General features: G+C 38.6%; 1 protein-coding gene across 5 annotated transcripts in view; it reads right to left on the bottom strand.

Annotated features, from left to right (window-relative positions):
• Positions 1-21,040, bottom strand: part of TRAPPC9 (trafficking protein particle complex subunit 9) — a 493,542-nt gene that overhangs the window by 460,638 nt on the left and 11,864 nt on the right. For 3 of the 5 annotated variants that reach the window (XM_057429745.1, XM_057429746.1, XM_057429748.1), the window contains 7 exons: positions 19,840-19,985; positions 18,243-18,371; positions 14,190-14,216; positions 12,693-12,814; positions 9,627-9,752; positions 6,580-6,796; positions 3,534-3,677 (listed from right to left, as the gene is read on the bottom strand). In XM_057429745.1, coding sequence (XP_057285728.1) covers positions 3,534-3,677; positions 6,580-6,796; positions 9,627-9,752; positions 12,693-12,814; positions 14,190-14,216; positions 18,243-18,371; positions 19,840-19,985 — 911 coding nt within the window. The remainder of the gene's footprint in view (positions 1-3,533; positions 3,678-6,579; positions 6,797-9,626; positions 9,753-12,692; positions 12,815-14,189; positions 14,217-18,242; positions 18,372-19,839; positions 19,986-21,040) is intronic. The other 2 variants (XM_057429749.1, XM_057429747.1) reach the window with 1 other exon arrangement.

The following is a 21,040-nucleotide window of genomic DNA, read 5'->3' as shown; positions in this document are numbered from 1 at the left end:
CATAGCATGGCATGCAGTCGCTATCTGAGACAAACTCTAAAAACAACTCTTGACCAAGTAATGAGCTCAGCCACTCTCTAGTGTCTCCTGTGCAACGTCAGTATGGAGATACAATAGAGTAGGCATACTGAAAATCAGAATCCACACAGAAAAAATCCTTCCCTATGGAGTCTGATGAACTTTGCTGATATGGGTTTGCTTCTGAAGATAAAATATCCAGTTGCAACTGAGAAACCCCTAAGTCCTTCATCACGTGAAGGACCTCATCTGCCCTCTGGCTGAAGTGTTGTGTAACAAGTCTTTTACTGAAGATTTCATGTCTTCCAGCAGAATCAGTGAGTGTGGCCAAGATGATGAGCACCCACTGTGGGGAGGGCATGCTTCTATCTTAGAATCATAAGGCTTGGAAAGGACCTTAAGACCATACCAAAGGTATATTTGCTCCGTGTTGCGAATCATAGCTGAGCTACCTCAGAATAGTCTACACAATAAACATCACAGTCCTTTTAAGTCATATGGATTTTATCAATAAAGGCCCACAATAAAATATCAGATTTTTCCGAAGTATCTGACCTTACCCAAACTGAATGCAGTGTGAGCTCTACACAGTGTTATGGTTCAAAAAGCATTATACAAAAGAGAGAGATTTAATTCCAAGCAACTTTGCAATTGCACATTTTAATTCTTATTTAAAGAAAGAGTGATTCTCAAGGACTTGTTAACATTAAAACATAATGGCTGGAGATTAGAGCTTTTATGCAATATTTGGTACCTCTTTTTGGCTAAGCAGAAGACTGCATTTTACATATTTATGTAACTAAATAGCTTAATTTTAAATCGGATTCTTAGCTTCCATGTTGTTAAAATAGCGACTGACATCTCCCATTTCCTTGATGGTATTTTTATTCAGATTTGCCAGGCTGGATGGCTGGAAATTGTAATTCAAGTAAACGTACACAAAAGTTGTATTTTAAACTAATTCTCAAGTATCATTCAATTAAAACATAATAAAGTTCTGTTTTAAAGACAAACCAGTTTTGAGCATGCATTTGTGTTCTGGGAATAGAAGCAAGAGCTTCTAACTAATAGATCTTTCACATAACTACTACATTTCACCTTCTAAACTCCTGCTTGAAGAAGAAATCAATTTTTTCTCTTTTCTGAAGTCTCATTATCTCAGCATCAACTGAACTAGTAAATAAAGAGAATTAGATTCACAAACCAGAATGAATGCTCTTTTTCCTGTGTCCAGAGGCAGCTAATCCTGAAGACAAACAGGGCTAGAAGATTAAGTTCCAATGCCAAATGTTTTAAGCTGAAAGTTACCAGGTAGAGTTTTCACTTCTATTCGCTCTGGTTTTAATGACAATCTCCAAACTACCCGATCCTTAAATACAAGTGTAGGATTTGACATATATTATCAATTACAGGCTTTAAAATACGCTTATTTGATTCAAGAAAAAACACATTCAGGTGAAAACTTAAGTTTTAAAAGACTGAGTTTTCCTCTCCCTAGGAACTAGTAACTTGGCAAACTTTCTGTGCAGCACAGAAAATTAATGAGATCTTAGCATTCCTGAACACCAATGCTACTGTATTACTTCAGTTTCCTAATTCAACCTTTAATTGGTTAAGAAAACCTGAAGGTTTCAGTCATGTTATTATCAGAGACGAATACTAATTACAACACTTTCTAAACGTTCATATTATAAGGGAAACTGTCCACAAACTTAAAACAGTCAGTAGCATAAACCTTAGCATTCAAATCATCTTGCTTTTGTCCTTTTATCACAAGCCAAGGTTGAAGGAGTTTTGTTGGTTCGTTTTTCCCTAATATTCTGACATCTTAGAAAGACCTATAAATTTTAAGTCATTTTCTATGCTAAACAGACCCTTGCATAACATCACACAATACCAATCTCATAAATACATTTCTGGCACTGTCATCCACACTCCAACTAGTTTGGAACACCACTAACCGTGTCTGAGCAACATGCCATCAATAAAAGGCTTCAAACACAACAGTGAGTTCTATTTTGGATGTCTTCAGGGGAGAAAGATAAAAAGATTCAGCTACTTTCCAAACACGCTTGAGAACATCTAGTTTGATTTTTCAAAGACACTAAATACCCCTGTTACCATAGATTACTCAGGCGTATAATGTCTGAAGACAAGAAACACAAAAAATGCCTCACTTTAGGATTTCAAACTTTATTAGGATTAGGATCGCCAGATGTAAACGAGCACAGCAGAGGAGCTTAAAACCTTGTCTTCAGCAAGCTTTCCATATATCCATCAACTAAGCTTCATTAAAAGCCCTGGTATATCCAAGGACCTTTTGACTGCAAGTAAGATCTACAGACAGAAAGATAATTTATAACAGTTTCAGTTCCTCTCAGCTCCTCTCCTTCCTCCACCACTGATTTGTGCCACTAAACAGAGGGAATTAATCGGCAGCCAAAAGCTCAGAAGCAAACTTCTTTGCTGCAGGAGTCAATTTGGCCATAACTAAGGAGAAAAGGGAAAAGAAACTACAACGTTTTTCTCCCATCCTCTTTATCATAAAACAAGGGAATACTGAAAAATTTAAACTTTTTACATTGCTTACTGTGAATCAAAAGCAACTTTTAAAACCCCTTTCATCACTAGTTCAACCACTTTATCCTGGGTGATGAACAAACCTGCTTGACTTAGCTTTTATTACATTTCTTAGGCAGAATATTTCACCTTTTGCTTTTCCAGCTGACTCTGTAAATGCTGCATGGTTCTCCCCCACAAAGGGGTCCTCAAACACACCATTACCACTTCTAAAAAAATCATCCAGACACATTTATTCCATTGCATCCACTGACAAATCTAACAAATTCCACTGAAATTTATTGCTGGATTAAAAAATACCTTTTGAAAGAAACCATCAAAATTTAAGCCTATTGCCCATGTTAAACATAGTTTAATTCAATTCCATCACGTACAGATTTTACAAGGTCATTGTCTCAAACACAGAGACAAGGACTGTGCCTACTCACTTAGATGAATTCTGATTCCACACAATCAATGTTTCCTCAGAAAACATATTTCGTCAGAAAACTCATGGTAGATTTAGTCTGAGCTCCCATACTCTTCTCTTCTTCATTTACTTTTCAACCTCAGCTCCACTCAATCTCTTCATTAAAAGCACTTATGAAAGCTGGTAGCATTTTTAAATAATACTTCTTTTTTTAACCCATGCATAAATTAAGCCCTGTGATCATAGTCTTAATTCTTACAGAGGAAACAGAGCATTAGGCTTGAGGGAGTCAATCTACAGATGGAAAATATTACAGGAATTTTTATTTTAGATACTACACATCAAGGTCAGAACAGTCATATTTAAAGGAATTGAATACCATCAATAAGCTACCTCCAGCACATACAGAATTCCATCACTTCTGTGCTCTCCATTTCTTCTCAAATTAAGTATGTTTCAAATCAAAGGCAAATTGTTTGACTGTAAGCAGAAGAAAGTACCAACATCTTACTTTTAAAAAACATACCTTGATCAGAAAGAAAATCCAGCATGGTCTGGAGAAGGAAAGACAGATGCCTGACACACAGAGCAGGGTTGCCCATTCTTCTGGAAGCATATACTAGTTCATGAAGCAAACGCATCTGCACTGCAGCCCATCCTCTGTGAGTTCCTATAAAGAAAGCAGCCATTGAATACTTTAAAAAGAAATCATCATAGATGAAAATCATCATAAAGTTATGTTTCCTTTATATATCAAGCAATAATTTAATGGTACTTTTAAGAATCACCCAGTGGAATCAATAATTACAAAATCCAATTTTTGTACTTAAGATTAGGATCTTTGCATTTGCTTGAGTATTTAAATGTGAAAGCAATTTTTGTTGTATATGCTTGTCTATACTAAATATATGCCTGTCTATACTAAATTTATCCTTAGAAACCAGAAAATGAAGTTACATTTTCCATGAAGTAAAAACAAAATGATACACAAAACCTTTAATCTGCCTTATTTTTTAAATTCTCTGAACAAGAAATTCACATGAGATTTACACTCATCAAATCATTTGCGTTGGAAGGGAACTTAAAGCTCATCCAGTTCCAACCCCTGCCACGGGCAGGGACACCTTCCACTAGAGCAGCTTGCTCCAAGCCCCTGTGTCCAACCTGGCCTTGAACACTGCCAGGGATGGGGCAGCCACAGCTTCTCTGGGCAACCTGTGCCAGTGCCTCACTACACATAGTTTCATACAAAAACTTACTTTTTATCCAAATCAAGTATTTCTTAAGTCTCTTTAAATATCAAGCAAAAGGTATTTTCTCTAAGTTCTCTCCTGGCCATTAAAAGTCAATTAGAAACAATAAAACTGCAGGACATGAAGCACATTTGTTCATTTTCAGTCTTTAAAAACTAAGTTTCAGACTATAAATTATCTCATATTTGCAAAGTATCTACAGTAACAATAAAAAGATAATAATGTAAGTTTTCTTTCAAAACAGTAATACACAGTACTCTTCATCAAACTTAACATGCTTTTAGTAGTAAGCAAGAGCAGTAATTTCTAAGTAACAGCTATTCCAAGATGTGCAATACTTCATAAACTTCTACAGAGCCTTCTTTCTAGTATCACCCTTCAGCATTCAGCAAACTTTTCAGCCATATTTACTGCAACCAAACCTTTAGAGTTAAGATTCTGCACATAAGTCTTGTTACTTTGCATGTGTGAAATGTCGTTCTTATCAAGTAGTTCTTAGACTTTACAGTGACCTTTCTTTATATCACTGAAACAGCCATTTTAGGGGTAAAAATCAGATAAAGCACTTCAGTGCAACATAAAAGCAAGTTAAATATGGAAGATAAACACCAATCATGTCGTCACTTATTGCAGAACTTCTACAACCTGTTCTGCCAACACAGTCTCACCCCAGTCTTCTCCTTTTCCCTCATAGGCCACAGCATAACTGGGTTGGAAGGGACCTTAAAGATCATCTAGTTCCAACCCCTGTTTGTGACTGGGGCCCATGTTATTTGTTCCTCTAAGGTGTACAGATGTCCTGTCCCAGAGGGTGTGCTTACTCTGGACTGGGGAAGCAGGAGGTGGTTCAGGGTAAGCTGTATCCAGGCACAATTCCAGCACATCCCCTCTTCCTAGATCCTTTGTATCTTTTTGTCTAGTCCAGTTGGCATTTTCTGCCTCCTCTCACAAATCATTTCTTTCAGTGACTGCTAAAATCACATCACTTTTAAAAATAACTAACTATCCACACACACAGTGGGCTGTCCACATGCATGTTTTGTCAGTGGAGCTAAGAGAGCTTGGAAGGTATCACCTAGTGGCTAGTCAGATGGGTTTTTCCATGTCCTTCCTTAACTGAATTGACTGGATAGCTCCATTATTTCAATGGCTAAGTGACCTAGCACACACAGAAACAACTGCACTGACAACTGAACTTCCAACATTAAACTGGAATCTCAGAAACAGTCAATGCACTCTCACAAAAGGGAGAGGAATATCCCAGCTGCTGTTCATTCATATTTAAACCAGTTCAGAGGTTTTATGCTGGTGAACTCCACCTCTTTTCCACCAGTACATGCACAGTCCATTGCTTGCTGCTCCTTTCCTGCAGCAGTAACATTTAGTGAATGGTCCACAACAATTCCACTATGTAAAAGAATGCAAGTTTTGGGGCAACAAAGGTTTACTCAAAAGGAGCTCCCAAGCAGCATTGTATATTACAACCAAGAAAACTTTTTGAATTATTACTTTATATACAGCTTTGGATAAAATTGATAAGATTGTTGAAATATACCTTATCTAAATGGGGAAGGAAACAGCACTTAAATTGCAGAAAGTGAACACAGCATTTAACAGCTACAGGAATTGGCATGTGTTCTTATGGACTATTTTTTCCATTGGTTTTTTAATAGATGCAACAAAATAGTAATTCAAAGGGTATCTAGCCTCTAAAAACTGTTGAAGTGGCTTAACCAAATGCTAGGCTTACAGATAACATCACTCTGATCTAATCTGTGGGAAAATGTGATGTATTTGACCCTACAGATAGGGTCAAATATATATAGATGTATAATTACATTATACATATGTGTGTCTATATATATATACATTAAAAAAAATGTGTAAAAGACTCTTTCTTTCTTTCATTATAAGATCAAACAGCATCAAATACCAGAAGAAATACAATTGTGGATGCAGAAGTTGAAGGAGCTTCATGGAAAAAAAATAGTTGAAAATAAAGTCTGGCCTTTTTTGTACTGTATAGTCAAAAACAAAGACATTTTGAAAAAGAGTAGAAATGAAGCTCTCATAAATAACACAATTATTTGCTGCAAACAGAGGAATACAGCAATATATTCATTTAAATCATTAAAACTTTAAGTCTTTGAAAGCAACACTATGAAAAAGTGATGGTACAGTGTTAAAGAACTGCTATTTGCTGCAGCCAGTTTTGGGTAGGTAAATGACATTAGCTTCATTTGATATCTCTCAAGGAAATCAGTTCCAGAAAGCCAGTTGGGTGAAGTCCTCTGCTAGTACTTTCTCAGAGACACTTACCTTTGCTGAAATCTTTAGGATCCAATGATAAGCTATAGCCAGGGAGGGTTTCCAAAAGCAGTTTGTAGCAGGCCCTCCAGCCAGGCTCTGGGATGCTGGGGGCTGCACACTGCATCGCTGCTATGCGCTTGAAGAAAGCAGACTTGCGGTGGAAGCCGATCCGCTCGTACAGCTCAGACAAAATGCTGTAGCGCTGGATTTTTTCTTCTTCTGAAAGCTGAAATGTAAAGGGAAAAAGAGAAAAGGACTGGCTTCAAGCAATATTTTAAAGCATATATCTGAATTTAAACAAAAAATAGCAGCAGGGGGAAAAAATGTAGTAGAGACTTCTCCAACACTAAGAAGGCCAGGGAATTTGCATATAGTCAGTCACAACAGCTTTTACTGACAGGAGAACTTAAGCTTGGTTCAAGTTCAGCAGCTAACAAAAGCAGCAAAGACTGAGCTCTTTACCAAATTTATTTCTCAGTAGTACTAAGGAGTAAATAGAACAGTCACTAACAGCTCCATATTTCATGGAAGATGTTTAACATGATCACAGAATCACAGAGTGGTTTGGGTTAAAGGGACCTTAAAGCTCATCCAGTTCCAACTCACCTGCCATAGACAGGGACACCTTCCACTAGAGCAGGGTGCTCCAAGCCCCTGTGTCCAACCTGGCCTTGAACAGTGCCAGGAATGGGGCAGCCACAGCTTCTCTGGGCACCCTGTGCCAGCGCCTCAACACCCTCACAGGGAAGAATTTCGCCTAAGAGCTCATCTCAATCTCCTCTCTGGAAGGTTAAAGCCATTCCCCCTCGTCCTGTCCCTACAGCCCTTGTAAAAAGTTCCTCTCCAGCTCTCTTGTAGAATAAAAAAAAAAAAAAAAAATCATTTCCAAACTCTACTGATTTACGAAGTTAAATATTTTCATCCCTGTAAGACTGAATCTAATTATTACTCTTGAAATCTCAGGCTATGAAAGTAAGAAAAATACTAACTCAAGTAGTAGATAGATACTACTATCTATCTTACCTGTCTCTGATCTTGTAAGCCACAAAATTTTCATTCCATGATATGCAGACTGCCAACCAGTGAGGAAGAATTTACTGAAAGCCCCATTAGGCTTAAAGTTGAAACAAACTTGGCAAGGAACTACCACCATGTGCTTCTTTAGCTTAACAATATATTGCCACACGTCTCAAGTAACCACTGTTTTCCCCTCTGGTTTGAATTACTATCTTGCTTTGAAACTAGACGGCCAAGAAGAAACTGCTGCAAAACTCTGGAAGCTACCAACTACTTCAAGCCTACTTTCCACTAACAATATCAAGTTCTGGTGATGAACCGATGCTGACACCTAGCGCACAATACCCGGCATGCACAACCAAAAGCAATATAAGATACTTTAAATGACTCTAACACGTTTTGCAAAGGCGTTTAAAATGACAAACTTCATGCAAAAATAGCACTAAAGGACAGAAACAGCATTTCTGCAACTCATTCTTCAAACCTGAAGATATCAATCAGTGGATTCTGTGCATTTTACTTCAGATACTTAAAACACTCAAAAGCAAAAGATGATGCCACATTGGTTTAATTTTACAGAAATAATTAGGTCTTATAAATGAAGCTTGAAAACATCTTTTAGTCACTTAAATCCTAATATAATTACCAAAAAATAGTCTGTTTTCAAAAGTCACTTCTAGACATAAGGATAGGAGAGACCTCAAAGCAGCCTTACTTTCCACAGAAGGCATAATGATCTTATCTAGTAGTTCAGATCTTAGTACTTCAGCATATAAAGAGACATAGGCAGATAAGACTTGTAAATCATTATAGAAAGTTCCAGACAATCTTTGAAGCTGAAGTTCCTGTTTCCCTCAGAACTGAAACCTCAGGATGAGGTCCAGTGCAAAAATACCGCCCATCCATACAAAAGACCAATCCCTATAACAAAAGTTGTAAAAAGGCAATTACACCAAGCTGAAAACTGCCATGAATCAATGCAGCTGGAAAGAACACAAGGCACAAAAGTAAACTACAGAACAACTTTGTAACAGTTTATTAGAATCCCCAAAAGCTGTTATTCAGAAAGAACATGAAGTACCAGATCAACATTACCTGCTCCAGCAGGAAGAAAGCTGCTCCAGTCTCCATTCCTCCACCTGATGCACCAACCTCACCACTCAGTTTGGTATCATCATCAATCCTATCATGCAGATATTCTGAAGGTGTTGAACAGCATGGGGCCCTCTATCAAACCCTCAAGGACCCCACCTGTGACAAGCTACCAGCCCAAGTAAAAACCTTTCATCAGGACCCTCTGAGAGGGGCTGGTTAGCCAACTTCCTATCCATTTGCAGACCACTCATCCACTCTGTATTTTGCCAGTTTGTTCAGGAGAAAGCTATAGAAAACTGTCAAACACTCTGCTGCACTAGCTCCCTAAATTCCAACTGAACTACAACAAAATACAGAGAATCACAGAATCAGAGACCGGTCTGTGTTGGAAGGGACCTTAAAGCTCTTCCAGTTCCAGCCCCCTGCCACAGGCAGGGTCACCTTCCACGAGAGCAGGTTGCTCCAAGTGCCATCCAACCTGGCCTTGAACACTGACAGGGATGGGGCAGCCACAGCTTCTCTGGGCAACCTGTGACAAGATTATTCATTCTCATCATTCCTAAAATCACTTTGCAACAGTGATCATTTCTGATTTGCTCACAGTTTCACTGAAGAAGATGCCAAAAAAAAAAAAAAAATCCATTGCAGATCTGTCCCAAGCAGCTATTTTTCTGTAGTAAAACATCACAGCAGAACAACAATTGGATTTTTTTTCTTCACAATGGAGAAAAACCAATAGTCTTTAATCTGAAACTAAGTCCTCATGTTTTTAGATGAACTCTGAATACCTTTTAAACCAGACTCGCATATGTGAAAATCCTTAGAAGTCCTAGTGACAACGAAGGTAGCGATACAGAAAATGAAGTTTCCTGAATCTAAGTAACTTTCACACCTCAGCATAATCTCTCAGACAAGAAAAGAATAAATGGATTTTCCACACTGACCTGACGAAGGTTGATATAAACTGCATTCTGAAGAAACTCAGAGGCTTCCATGCTCCTTTTCTGTATTGCAAGGACTCTCACTGCCTTCACACAGGCTTCCAGTTCAATCACCCCAGCATTCTTGTACTTGAAGAGGGGGAAAATTAAAATTATATTGAAGTATTTCACCTGCTAGATTTGATAAGTATTTCTGCTCAACACATAAATCAGCTGTCACATCTTCCAAACCCAGCTATTCCTTAATGCCAGTGACTATGCTGTTAAATTATCACCATATATCCAACTGAAAATTAAGGTGTCATCTAAAATGTTATTATGCAAAACAGTGGCTTTCAGTCATTTCATTCACTTTCCTTATTTTGAGGCACAACTTCAGACTGAGAGTTCAGATGAGGAGAAAATTTGGGAATATCAGGATCATTTTGGGTAATATCATATATATGTGGGTGTGGGTGAGGTGTCTGCAACTTACCTTCCAGTGTAAGAGTAAGCAAAAGGGTCAGTTTGACAATAATTCATCATCACCTGAAACTGTTCTATCATGCTAAATGAGGAATTAATCTTACCTTTTCTACTTACTATGAAATACTTTATACAGGACAGGATGCTGTAGCCCACAACTTTAATTTTACTGCATCCATTTTCTCTTTAGCTAAAACATTCTCATCGCTGACAAGTGAATTACAAACCATTCTAAGTTTTCTAGTATCTATTTACAAACTATTTTGTGTAAATGACTGTTTCAGTTATCCAGCTTGCTTAAGAAAGGCAGAAGACAAAGTAGATGTGCATTGATCTGTCCGAGCTTGGCAACAAACAGAGGCAGTTTTCTAGACAATATGATCAAGTTATTTCCTCAAACAATGCCAATATTGGATATTTCGGTCAGCCCATCTCCTGCTGAAGTTAAACACTGTTTGAGTACTTATCATGTCTGAAATCTAATGGAGGAAATAAAGCTCACAACAAAATGCAAGAGTTACTTCACCAAAGTACTTATGTATTCCTCTCATAGAATCAGCTAGGTTGGAAAAGGCCTTTAAGATCATCAAGCCCAACCTCTACCCCAGGACTGCCAAGACCACCACTAAACAGTGTCACTGAGGGCTTCGTCCACATGGGTTTTGAACACTCCCAAGGACTTCTACCACTGCCCTGGGCAGCCTGTTCCAATGCCTGACCACTGTCTCACTGAAGATATTTTCACTAATATCCAATCTAAACCTCCCCTGGTGCAGCTTGAAGCTATTTCCTCTTGTCCTATCACTTCTTACTTGGGAAAAGAGACTGACCCCACCTCACTACAACCTCCTGTCAGGTTGTTATAGAGAGTGATATGGTCCCCCTGAGCCTTCTCCAGCCTAACCCCCCCCAGGTCCCTCAGCCCTTCCCCATCACACTTGTGCTCCAGGCCTTGCACCAGCTCTGCTGCCCTTCTCTGACCCCGCTCCAGCACCTCAATGTCCCTCTTGTAGTGAGGGGCTCAGAACTGAAAACAGGATTCGAGGTGCGGCCACACCAGTGGGACGTATCAGGGGGATGACCACTGCCCTGGTTCTGCTGCCACACTGGTCCTGACAAAAGAGCCAGGATGCTGTTGGCCTTCTTGGCTGCCTGGGCACAAGCTGCTCATGCTCAGCAGCCCCCATGTCCTTTTTCACAAGCAGCTTTCCACACTCTTCCCCATGCCTCTCATGTATTTACATCAGCAAAAACCAAACCATTGGAGATTGAATCCATTTTAGAAAATGCTACTAAAGTTTCTTAAAGTGGTAACAAAAAATACATAGAAGGTGCTGATTCCTCAGCATTAGAACTAGGAGTTATTCTACCTGTAAGTCTTGAATAGACAACAGCTAACTACGATTGTCCTGAACAGTTACAGATCAGTCCCAAGACAAAGATCTTTGTTACCTGCAAGTGAAGCTGTTAAGAAACGCAGTTATTACTTGCTGAGAGCAGAATGTATGTTATTACAGTAAAAATATAAATATCCTGCCCCAATTTTATATGTCTAAAGCAATCTCATTCTTTCTAGGTGAGCAACTTACCCTTAAGGTAACAAAAACCTGAATGCATACTTGAGAATTACTGTTATATGGATGGACTCAATTATGTGAAACCATCCCCAAAGCTATCACCTTTCATTGCTCCTGATCATAAATTAACTCACACATATAATTTATTCCTTTGGATAGTCTTCCTTCAACACAGACATGGATACATCAGGTCGTATTTACATAGCCTAGTCTAAAAGTACTTTCAATATCACACAGAGAGATACCTGAAATTAAACAGTGATTAAAGCATAAATAACTACACTTCAATACAATTAAACTTATCTTTACTGTTGATTAGGATACTGAGCTACTATTGTCACAGTATAATTTCTTCCTCTTGTTATGAATGCAAACATTAAGCTACCTTATCACCTTTTATATTATGTGCTGAGCATTTGCACAAAGATCTAAAGAAATGCTCCAGTAGAGCTGAGAACTGTTTAATTTTTCTAAATCCTGTTTTAAAACTGTTTGTCCTTCACCTTTCCTCCATGACCCCTTAACTTCTCCATATGCTCTATATCCAAGCCTCCCTGAACAAGCCCCTAAAATCATATCCATCACCAGCAACGTCTTCATAAACTCCTGAATTCCCCAGAGAACCCTCCAGCAGGGACAGTAAATAAGCATTGTTTACACAATACATAAAAGCATCACTGGAGTTGATGATGTATGTATTAAGAACCATAAACATGTTATCAAACCTCCAAGTATCCAATACTTATGATCAGAGTGCTTTAAAAATACAGAACAATTAATTCAAAACCTCCAAGTACTAGAAGACACAGTAAACAGCAGCACATTGCTGTTGGTTTTGACCTAAGATCTGGCATTCCCAGACTCTAAACCAAACACTTAATTCAACAGTATAAATTATTCTTGTTTCTTCCATTATCATAAGGTTTACAAACTTTACTGCATGTGCTTCAGAAGAAGCTCTGAAAACCACAGCAATTCATTATTTACAAGAATTCCACTGAACTTTCTCAAAATGAAGTAGGATTACCTTGCCATAGTAAGAGATGGCTTCTTTATATTTATCTATGATGTCTTCAGGACTAAGGCAATTCTTGGCACGTCCTATCTCAGCACTGGTATCTGCATTAATACCATTTGAAGTCAGTGCACCTGGAACAGAACAGGGTAAGAAATGAGCAGAAGGACTTTAAGGAAACACGACATAGCTAAGAAGAAAACAAGGATATGCTGTAGGTTTGACCAAAGCAAACACAAATACTTGTCCTACATAGAAAGAAATCATGCCCCACCTAGAAAACACTAGTTCTGTTTTACTGTGCTACAGAGTACACATGAAAAATCGATTCAATCATAAAGCAGCAAACAGGAAATAACCTTTCACTTAGTAAAAACAAAACATATTCATCATCTTTTGCACTTATCTGAACATTTGGACTCTGCATAAAATATCAGATTGCTAAAGCTAGATTACTGCATGAACATGTGATTTTAATCTTTAATTATTCCTTGTTCTATTTAAAAACTGTATTTTTAAAGCACACCTAAAAAACAAAAAGTGTATTTTTTAATGAACTGGTTATTAGAACAGTGACCTCCTCCAATCATTTAAAACATACTTTTCTTCCTTATGGCCTATCACAGAAAACCTAGTGTTGTGTTGTAACAAAGGCCCCCAAAACTGAGCCTTCCATGTTTAAAAGGAAGCTCAGCAAGAAATTGCTTTTCTTATATGAGAAAGAAGGTGAGAGACAGAAAGAGTCTTTACATACATAAGGGGTAAGAATCTGAAGTAGAAGCCAAGGAAATCTGGGGTATTACAAAGACCATGAACGTTTTATGTCTAGAATTTAATTTTACTGCAGAGTTAACATTATAACGTTGAAAATGTAAACCCAAGGTTTAGCAAGGACCTGTAGCTTTTTAAATGCTCATCTGTGGGATTATATGGTAATTTATTTTTCCAAAAGGTTCCCCTATTGAGATGGAATCTTTGTGTTTCAGAACTGTTCTCACTCTCAGTGGACAGAGAGTTAAAGTATCTGTTAAACACACTTTCTACTCCGTGTATATATTCAGAAACACATTATGCTCAAATGCTGAAACAACTATTTTATATCTTCATCAACCTACAAAGAATCCCACCAAGCACATCTGTAGATTAAACCTTAGGGTTTTCATGGAAGTTAAAAGTAAACTCTTCATTATTGATGACTGAGAGCCTCATAGCACTACTGGACTACATGGGACCATTTAGGTTTGTTGGTTTAAAAAGTGTATATCCTCCCTACTCATGAGAAGAAACAATCTTGGTTAAAATTTACAGGGACGCAATCATGGAACTACATCATTTATTTTGTGCCAGTTACCCTTCAGGCTCTTTGCTTCCTCAAAATTTATAGCCAAAACCTGAAACATCAGGAATCAGTCCTAGTTTTGGCCAATGGCAGTAACTGTCTATACAAATGCAAAACATATGCAAATAATGAAAGAAAATACTTTGGAAACATGCATGAAAATAATGTACCTGGATCAATGAGAACTTCTTGTGCCCCTAAAAGGAGGAACAAAAATGATTTTGTTTTCAGCCTTAAATATAGCCAACACAACAAGCTTGAACAAAATGATAAGATTTATCAGGATCATCATTGCTCTTTTGCAGGACTACCATTTATATTTCAAGAAGTCATCACATGTTAAGTCTCATTTTGTTAAAAAATGAATGTAAAAATCCCATAAACTTGCAATGAATTCTAAAACACATCAAGAGCTGAAGAATTTTCAGTGCGTAAGTTAAAGCCATATCCTTTTTCTTTCTTCTTGGTTTAGGTGGCAAGTTTCCATCACAATCCACTTACTGTAGTCTAACATCAGCTCCTATAGCACTTAAATCTCCTTGTGGGAGCTCATTTAATCTACACAATACACATGAATAACATTTCCAAGCAACTGTATCCCTTTCAATTGCCATTAATTTCACTCCACCAAATTTTATGAATAATTGAGTCATGCCAACCCAAAGAGCCAGGATATTCACATAAAATAGTTGCCAGGAGTATTGCAAGTAGGGTTATCAGCTATATAACACCTTGTTGCCCTAAACTTTGATTAAACGTGGGAGTAAAATGTTAAAAGCATTTAAAAGCCATTGCTTTCTGAGTGAGGCAGGATCCCCCCTCAGTTGATTTGCTCAGACCTCAGGCTGGTGAAGTAGAGATTTAGAGCTAGATCAGTAAGATATTCCAACACTTCACTCAGGTGTACTACTTCTGCCTGGAGAAAGAGGAAGGTCAGGTGACAAAATTAAAAGCTTAGCACTTCAAGCAAATAAAACACAACAGAGAAACTCAAAACTGCTAGTAAGGGACACACAAAGCAATCTAAACTCAGGTTATTCAACGCAAAAATCACACAGCCAACTGAATACGGCCAGGTTCTGGGCCAACAGGAACTAAGCAACTCAAAATCATCTTTCACACAGAAAGCTACAGACAGGAATCCATCCCTTCAAGGGGACACAGCCTAAAGCTCTCCCCCTAACAAACAGAAGGGTTTAGGAATATGACAAGTCCTTGATTAAAGATCTGAAAAATCAAAGTTCCCTTTTCATGGAATCACAGAATGGTTTATGTTGGAAGGGACCTTAAAGCTCATCCAGTTCCAACCCCATTGCCATGGGCAGGGACACCTTCCACTAGAGCAGCTTGCTCCAAGCCCCATCCAACCTGGCCTTGGCACCCTGTGCCAGCGACACAGCACCCTCACAGGGAAGAACTTCTACCTAAGGTCCCATCTCAATCTCCCCTCTGGTAGGTTAAAGCCATTCCCCTTGTCCTGTCCCTACAGGTCTTTGTCCAAAGTCCCTCTCTCCAGGTTTCTTGTAGCCCCTTTAGGCACTGGAGCTGCTCTAAGGTCTCCCCAGAGTCTTCTCTTCTCCAGACTGAACAAGCCTGGATCTCTCAGACTCTCTCATAGGAGAGGTTCTCCAGCCCTTGGGGCATCTTCACTGTGTCCTCTGGACTCCTCCAACAGGTCCATGTCATGTCTTTTCATAATCAATCAGCTAAACACTGCAGCTTGCTCATGGCAATGACCACGGAAGAAACTTGCCCTTGGAGCAGGCAAGATTCCATGCCTCATTCCGTCAGACAAGTACTTTAAACACTAGGTTATCAACCAACTCTCTTCTGAATGAACTAGTCCTATCCAAAATGTTTCAGAAAAAGCTGAAGGATACACTAATAAACCCTTTAATGCTGTCCTCTTAAGTTTGTGCTCTGTATCATACAAACAGAGATGATATTAATGCTTCTCTTTCCCAAGATGTTTCTATATAAAGCAGACACCACCACGCTTTTTCAGCAGCCAGGTCCTGCGCAATAGCCTCAACATGCCAAATGGCGGAAATCACAGGAGATTCAAGAGAAAGATGTTTCTCTTGACTGGGTCTGGGAACAAAAACAGTACCAAGAAACCCCGTCCTGTCAAGGCTGAAGTACAGGCACAAGAAGAGGTGCAGTTCCAGGCACATCAGGAAGCAATAAAGGTAACTCTCACATCTATAATGCCTCAAAAGTGGGCACGAATTGAATGTCAGTTCCAAGTGCAGTTTTTCTTGATTTGCAAAGAATTTGGAAACCCCTTGTGTTTCTGGCCTTATCCTACAGAAAGGATACATTGGAATTTGTTCCCCAGATTAAATCCTGTCCCCAAATATTAATTATAATAACGTGGATTATAAACAAAGGTGCAGTTTGAAAAGATTTTAAATGAAAGGCACTGCAGAGTCAAAAAAAAGGTATTGAAAAGAAACTTTCAGAAATCCTTGTAGGAAAAAAGAAACCACACCAATAGCTGTTTGGCTAGATAGAGCTCAGCAGTTCAGGTCCGAAAACATCAAGAGATCGTAAGCAGAGGTAGGGAACAATATCTACTAAAGTAACATTTTCATCTGGAAGCGATGACAAAACCCTGTAACCCGCTTTTCTTCACACAAAAATCCTCTGAAAATCTTGTCATGTGAAACTAAGTATGACAAAACTAACAAGTTTGCAAACAGGACTTGGAATTACAAGATAATTTATATAGAGGAGCAGCAATAATATACCCAGAACATATTTTGCTCAATTATTTTAATAGCTATGACTTAGTTATTACCTTCTTTAGAAACAAGGAATACCTATTACAAACAGATCGCAACATCTACTGTTAAATACTCATTGAAAAGTGGATGAAGTTCAGTAACTGTGAAAATTATACTGTAACAGACAACATAAAATGCCCTCATAGGTAATGGGACCATAAGTACAGATTTTAATGTAACTTATTATATGAAAAACTAGTATTCTCCCCTGAAATAAGGTAATTTTATTATATCAACTACCTGGTGTCAACATACACAGTTTGCAATAAAGGTAATACAAAGCAAGTGTTTACTAGGTTAACTAGATTATGATTTAGACATGAATAAAGATGAGTGGTTGTTTTCCTTTGATGGAAGGATTCATTCTGATCACATTACACACAAAAAGGACTTAATGCCAGCACTTAAATCCAGCTTCTGGTTGTTTCAGTACTGCACAAGAACCTGAGTATATACATAGCAGCAGCTGTGTTAGAACACAGGCCCATAATAAATAAAACCTTTTTCATTCACTACCCTACACAGCCTCTCCTGGAACCCCAGAAACTTCCAGGAGCATTAACACTGTGTGGCAAGTGTTACATTATGTGATTAAAGGCTCTTTGCCACAAACACAAAGGAGCAGAGGAACAGTGACAAGCAGCTGAATGCCAAGAACCTAGAGACCCAACAGAGCTGCCCAGGGTGAAACCCATCAAGATCAGTTAACATGACCATTCTCTGAATCACTTTACAGACTCGGGAGGGGGGTTGGTTACTACCTACAGGGATATGGGGCTTACTATAGGGAAAGAACATCTTGGATGGTACAAGATTTCTTATGGGAAATGGCATACAATATTCCAGGTGCAGGTGAACAGCAGAGTTAATGGTATTTTTTCTCTGTGTTACTCTCCTAGTGATTTCTAAAATACTTTAAGCAGACCATTTCTCAAAGAATGTCTATCACATCAATGTTAATCCTTGTATTAGTTATTCAATCTGAGAGCTTAGAAAAAGCATGCTAAACCTTAAAAATTATGTTAGTTTATCGGTACTTACTTAACTAAATCTATTTATTAAATATTGACTTTAGAATAGCGAAACACCTCTGAATAAATGTACCTAACTTCTTGTGATGTGGCAGAGCTGCACATATTCCCTACTTTATGAAAGCTGTTGGCATCTCCTCCAAAATTCCAACTAATGCAGCCACTACTAACAATCAGATGAAGAGATCAAAACCTTTGCAACTCTATGCAAAGTACAAGTTGACATTAAGACCAAAACAGTAAAGTCATTGATGTAATAATCTTTAAAAGAAATACATACTTCCCTTCCCACCCCCTTCCTCCATCCTGCCATTGGTGTAGTTTACACAGTTAGGACTCACTCAGGGAGGAAACTTCCAGATGTTCAGTGGTGGCAAACAGAGTAAAACCAAAATCCCATCCTTACCTGGCCTGTGCCTGTTGCCTGCCTCAGCAGAAAGAGAACCTCCTTGTGCCCTGCGAGATCCAACTTTACCTCCAGTACCACCCGGATAATGGTAAATGACTGATGCTGAGCATAACCCCTCAAGAGCAGCTGTAAAGAAAAAGACAACAGATTAGAAGAGAAGCAGCAAAGTATTATGTAGTAAAGTCTGTTTACACAAACATGAAGTACACTTCAAATTGGAGACCTCTGGGGACAAACATCATGGAAAAGCCTGAGATACTCAATGTCCTTTTTGTCTCTGTTTTCACTGGCAAGGTCTACCATCAGACCTCCCCAAACAGAATCTGTACTAGCCACAATAGAGGAAGACAAACATACAAAACGCTTAATCCAAATGGACACAAACCCACAAAACCACAGAAGAGGTGCAGTGATTGGACTAGGGCTAACACAAGTTGACACAAAAAATTCTGCTTTAATGCAGTAAAATTTGTGTTTTGTTGTTGGGTTTTTTCAAACTAAGAGCAGCAAAAAGTTAGAACAGGCTGCTCAGAGACTGCAGAACTTCCACCCTTAAATACACCTCAATCTCAACTGGACAGGTCCCTGAGCACCCTGATTTAAATGGATGTGATATGAGCAGGAGACGAGACTTGGGGACCACCAGAAGCCACTTCCAACCCAAATTATTCTATGAGTCTCTAAGTATAATTTGGTTGTCCAACAGATGGGCCTTAAGATATTTTCAAGCTCTGCACAAGGTGTCCTTTCCTGACTGAAGAATCCCGAGCCATTAACTTTTTGGAAAAGTAAAAGGAAGTAAGTGGAAGGTCAGAAGGTGTTACAGTTTTCATAATATGTAACCTATGGAGCTAAATGTAACATTATAATGTAATAAATAATTTAAATTTATAAATATTAATATTATGATTGATAGTAATCACTATTATTACTTATTCATAATTAGATAATTATAATCAAATGTAAGATAAATATGCAACCTTAGGAAGCTAAATGGATTTTCAAGTAGAATGAGAGAGCTAAAAGCAGAACTGGAGACAGCAATTGTCCTAAAAGGGTATGAATTTGAGAAGCAGAAATTGTGCTCAAAGATCACTTGTACATCCAATAAACAGAAAAAAGCAGGAATGAGAAAAGGAAAGGATAAAGGAAAAGGCAGGAAAAAAGTGAAGGCTAGGACCTAGTGTGAATGGAAGGAACATATGCCAGTGGAAGTCAAATACTTGTGACCTTGGTAGATGTAAAGCAGAAATCGTTTCCCAACAGTCCATAATATATATCCACAGGAAAGATTTTTAAGACATCTGTACAATCCACTGAAAAAAAAACATACTTTCCAAAGAATCATTTTTCTTTTTCAAAGTACACACTTCACTACAGTGACACATTTTATGTTACAGGTTCTCTCAAACACATTCCTTTTTGACTTCTTACTCGCTTTTATTTCAACTTCATTCTTAATCACACCTGATATTCAGATGTTGGTCACTAAAATCGTCCCTACTTTATACAACAGAGAAGGAAAGTTAGAGAAGACAGTTTGATATAGTCAGGTTTAGCAACTCTTTGAATCACCATCATCACTTGATCCTACCTCCAAGCCACAGAAAGTCATTCACAGAGCGTAGAAGTTCCACCGCCATGTGATAATGGACCAAGGAATCTTGTAACATTCCAGCTTGTAAACACAGGTCACCAACGTGTTTCCGCATCCTGCCCTGGCAGCGCTTCTTATAGTGCCTGCAAAATAAAAGACATCATTTACAGTTAGTTACAGGAAATGCTCATTTCAGGCATTAAACACTTAAAGTCAATTTTCTTTCCTCCTTAATAGTAGATCAACATTTATTTACTGTCTCTGAGCAAATTCTAACCAGCATAATATGCAAAACACCCAATAATTTGGGGATATATTGAAAAAAAAAAATCATGTATCATGTATTTTGGCTACACAGCATTTACACAGATAGTCAAAAGTAAAAGCCTGCATTTCAGAGCACTTTAATGACTTTGTCACAAATGAAATAAAACAATCATAGAATATCCCATTTGGAAGGGACCTCAGAAGTTCCTCTGGTCCAACTTTTCATGGGAAGGGGAGCCTAGATCAGATTGTTTAGCACCCTGTCCAGTTATATCTTGAAAACCTCCAAACCAAGGTTCTCCTAGTCCTCAATGGGTATTTTTGGCTGCCTTTCCATAGTTGGCATGCTTCTTTTTTGCTTTTAAACATACCCAAAAGCTCATTGCTAAGCCAGGGCAATCTCTTGTCCTGCCTTTCCCCTAGTAGGGAATGGACAGTTTTGGTGCATCCAAGAGGCTGCTCTTGAATAACTCAGCACTCACAAGCTCCTTTGCCCTCCATAGATGCTTCCCATGGAATCCCTCGCATCTGGGCTCTAGGCATATACTTGTTGGCTCTTCTAAAATCCAGGGTCTTTGTGCTGCTACTGGTCTTCAGTGTGCTCAGTAGGATTTTAAACCACACAACGCTGCTGTCACTGTATCCAAGGCTACCATTGGAACCTATGCTGCCAAGCAAATCTTCTTGGTTTGTGAGCAGTAACCTAGCACTGCTCCTAGGCGGCAGGTCCAGCACCTACAGCAGGAAGCATCCCAGGAAACTGATGGACAACTTGTACACCACTGTGTTGCTTCCCAAGAAATGTCAGTGTAATTGAAGTCACCCATGAGAAGCAGGTTCCACTGGCCCACGTCTTCCTTAAGCAGCTGAAGGTTTCATCAGCCCTGTCTTCCAGTCATGAGTATTCCCACAACATTTCTGTAGTTCCTGA

Source organism: Pezoporus wallicus, unplaced genomic scaffold (assembly GCF_028554395.1).
Source record: "Pezoporus wallicus isolate ANWC-B61680 ecotype Strahan unplaced genomic scaffold, APGP_CSIRO_Pwel_v1 contig_7545, whole genome shotgun sequence".
Classification (NCBI taxonomy): Eukaryota; Metazoa; Chordata; class Aves; order Psittaciformes; family Psittacidae; genus Pezoporus; species Pezoporus wallicus.
The sequence above is the reverse complement of the archived record's forward strand: the minus strand, read 5'-3'. Positions and strand labels throughout refer to the sequence as shown.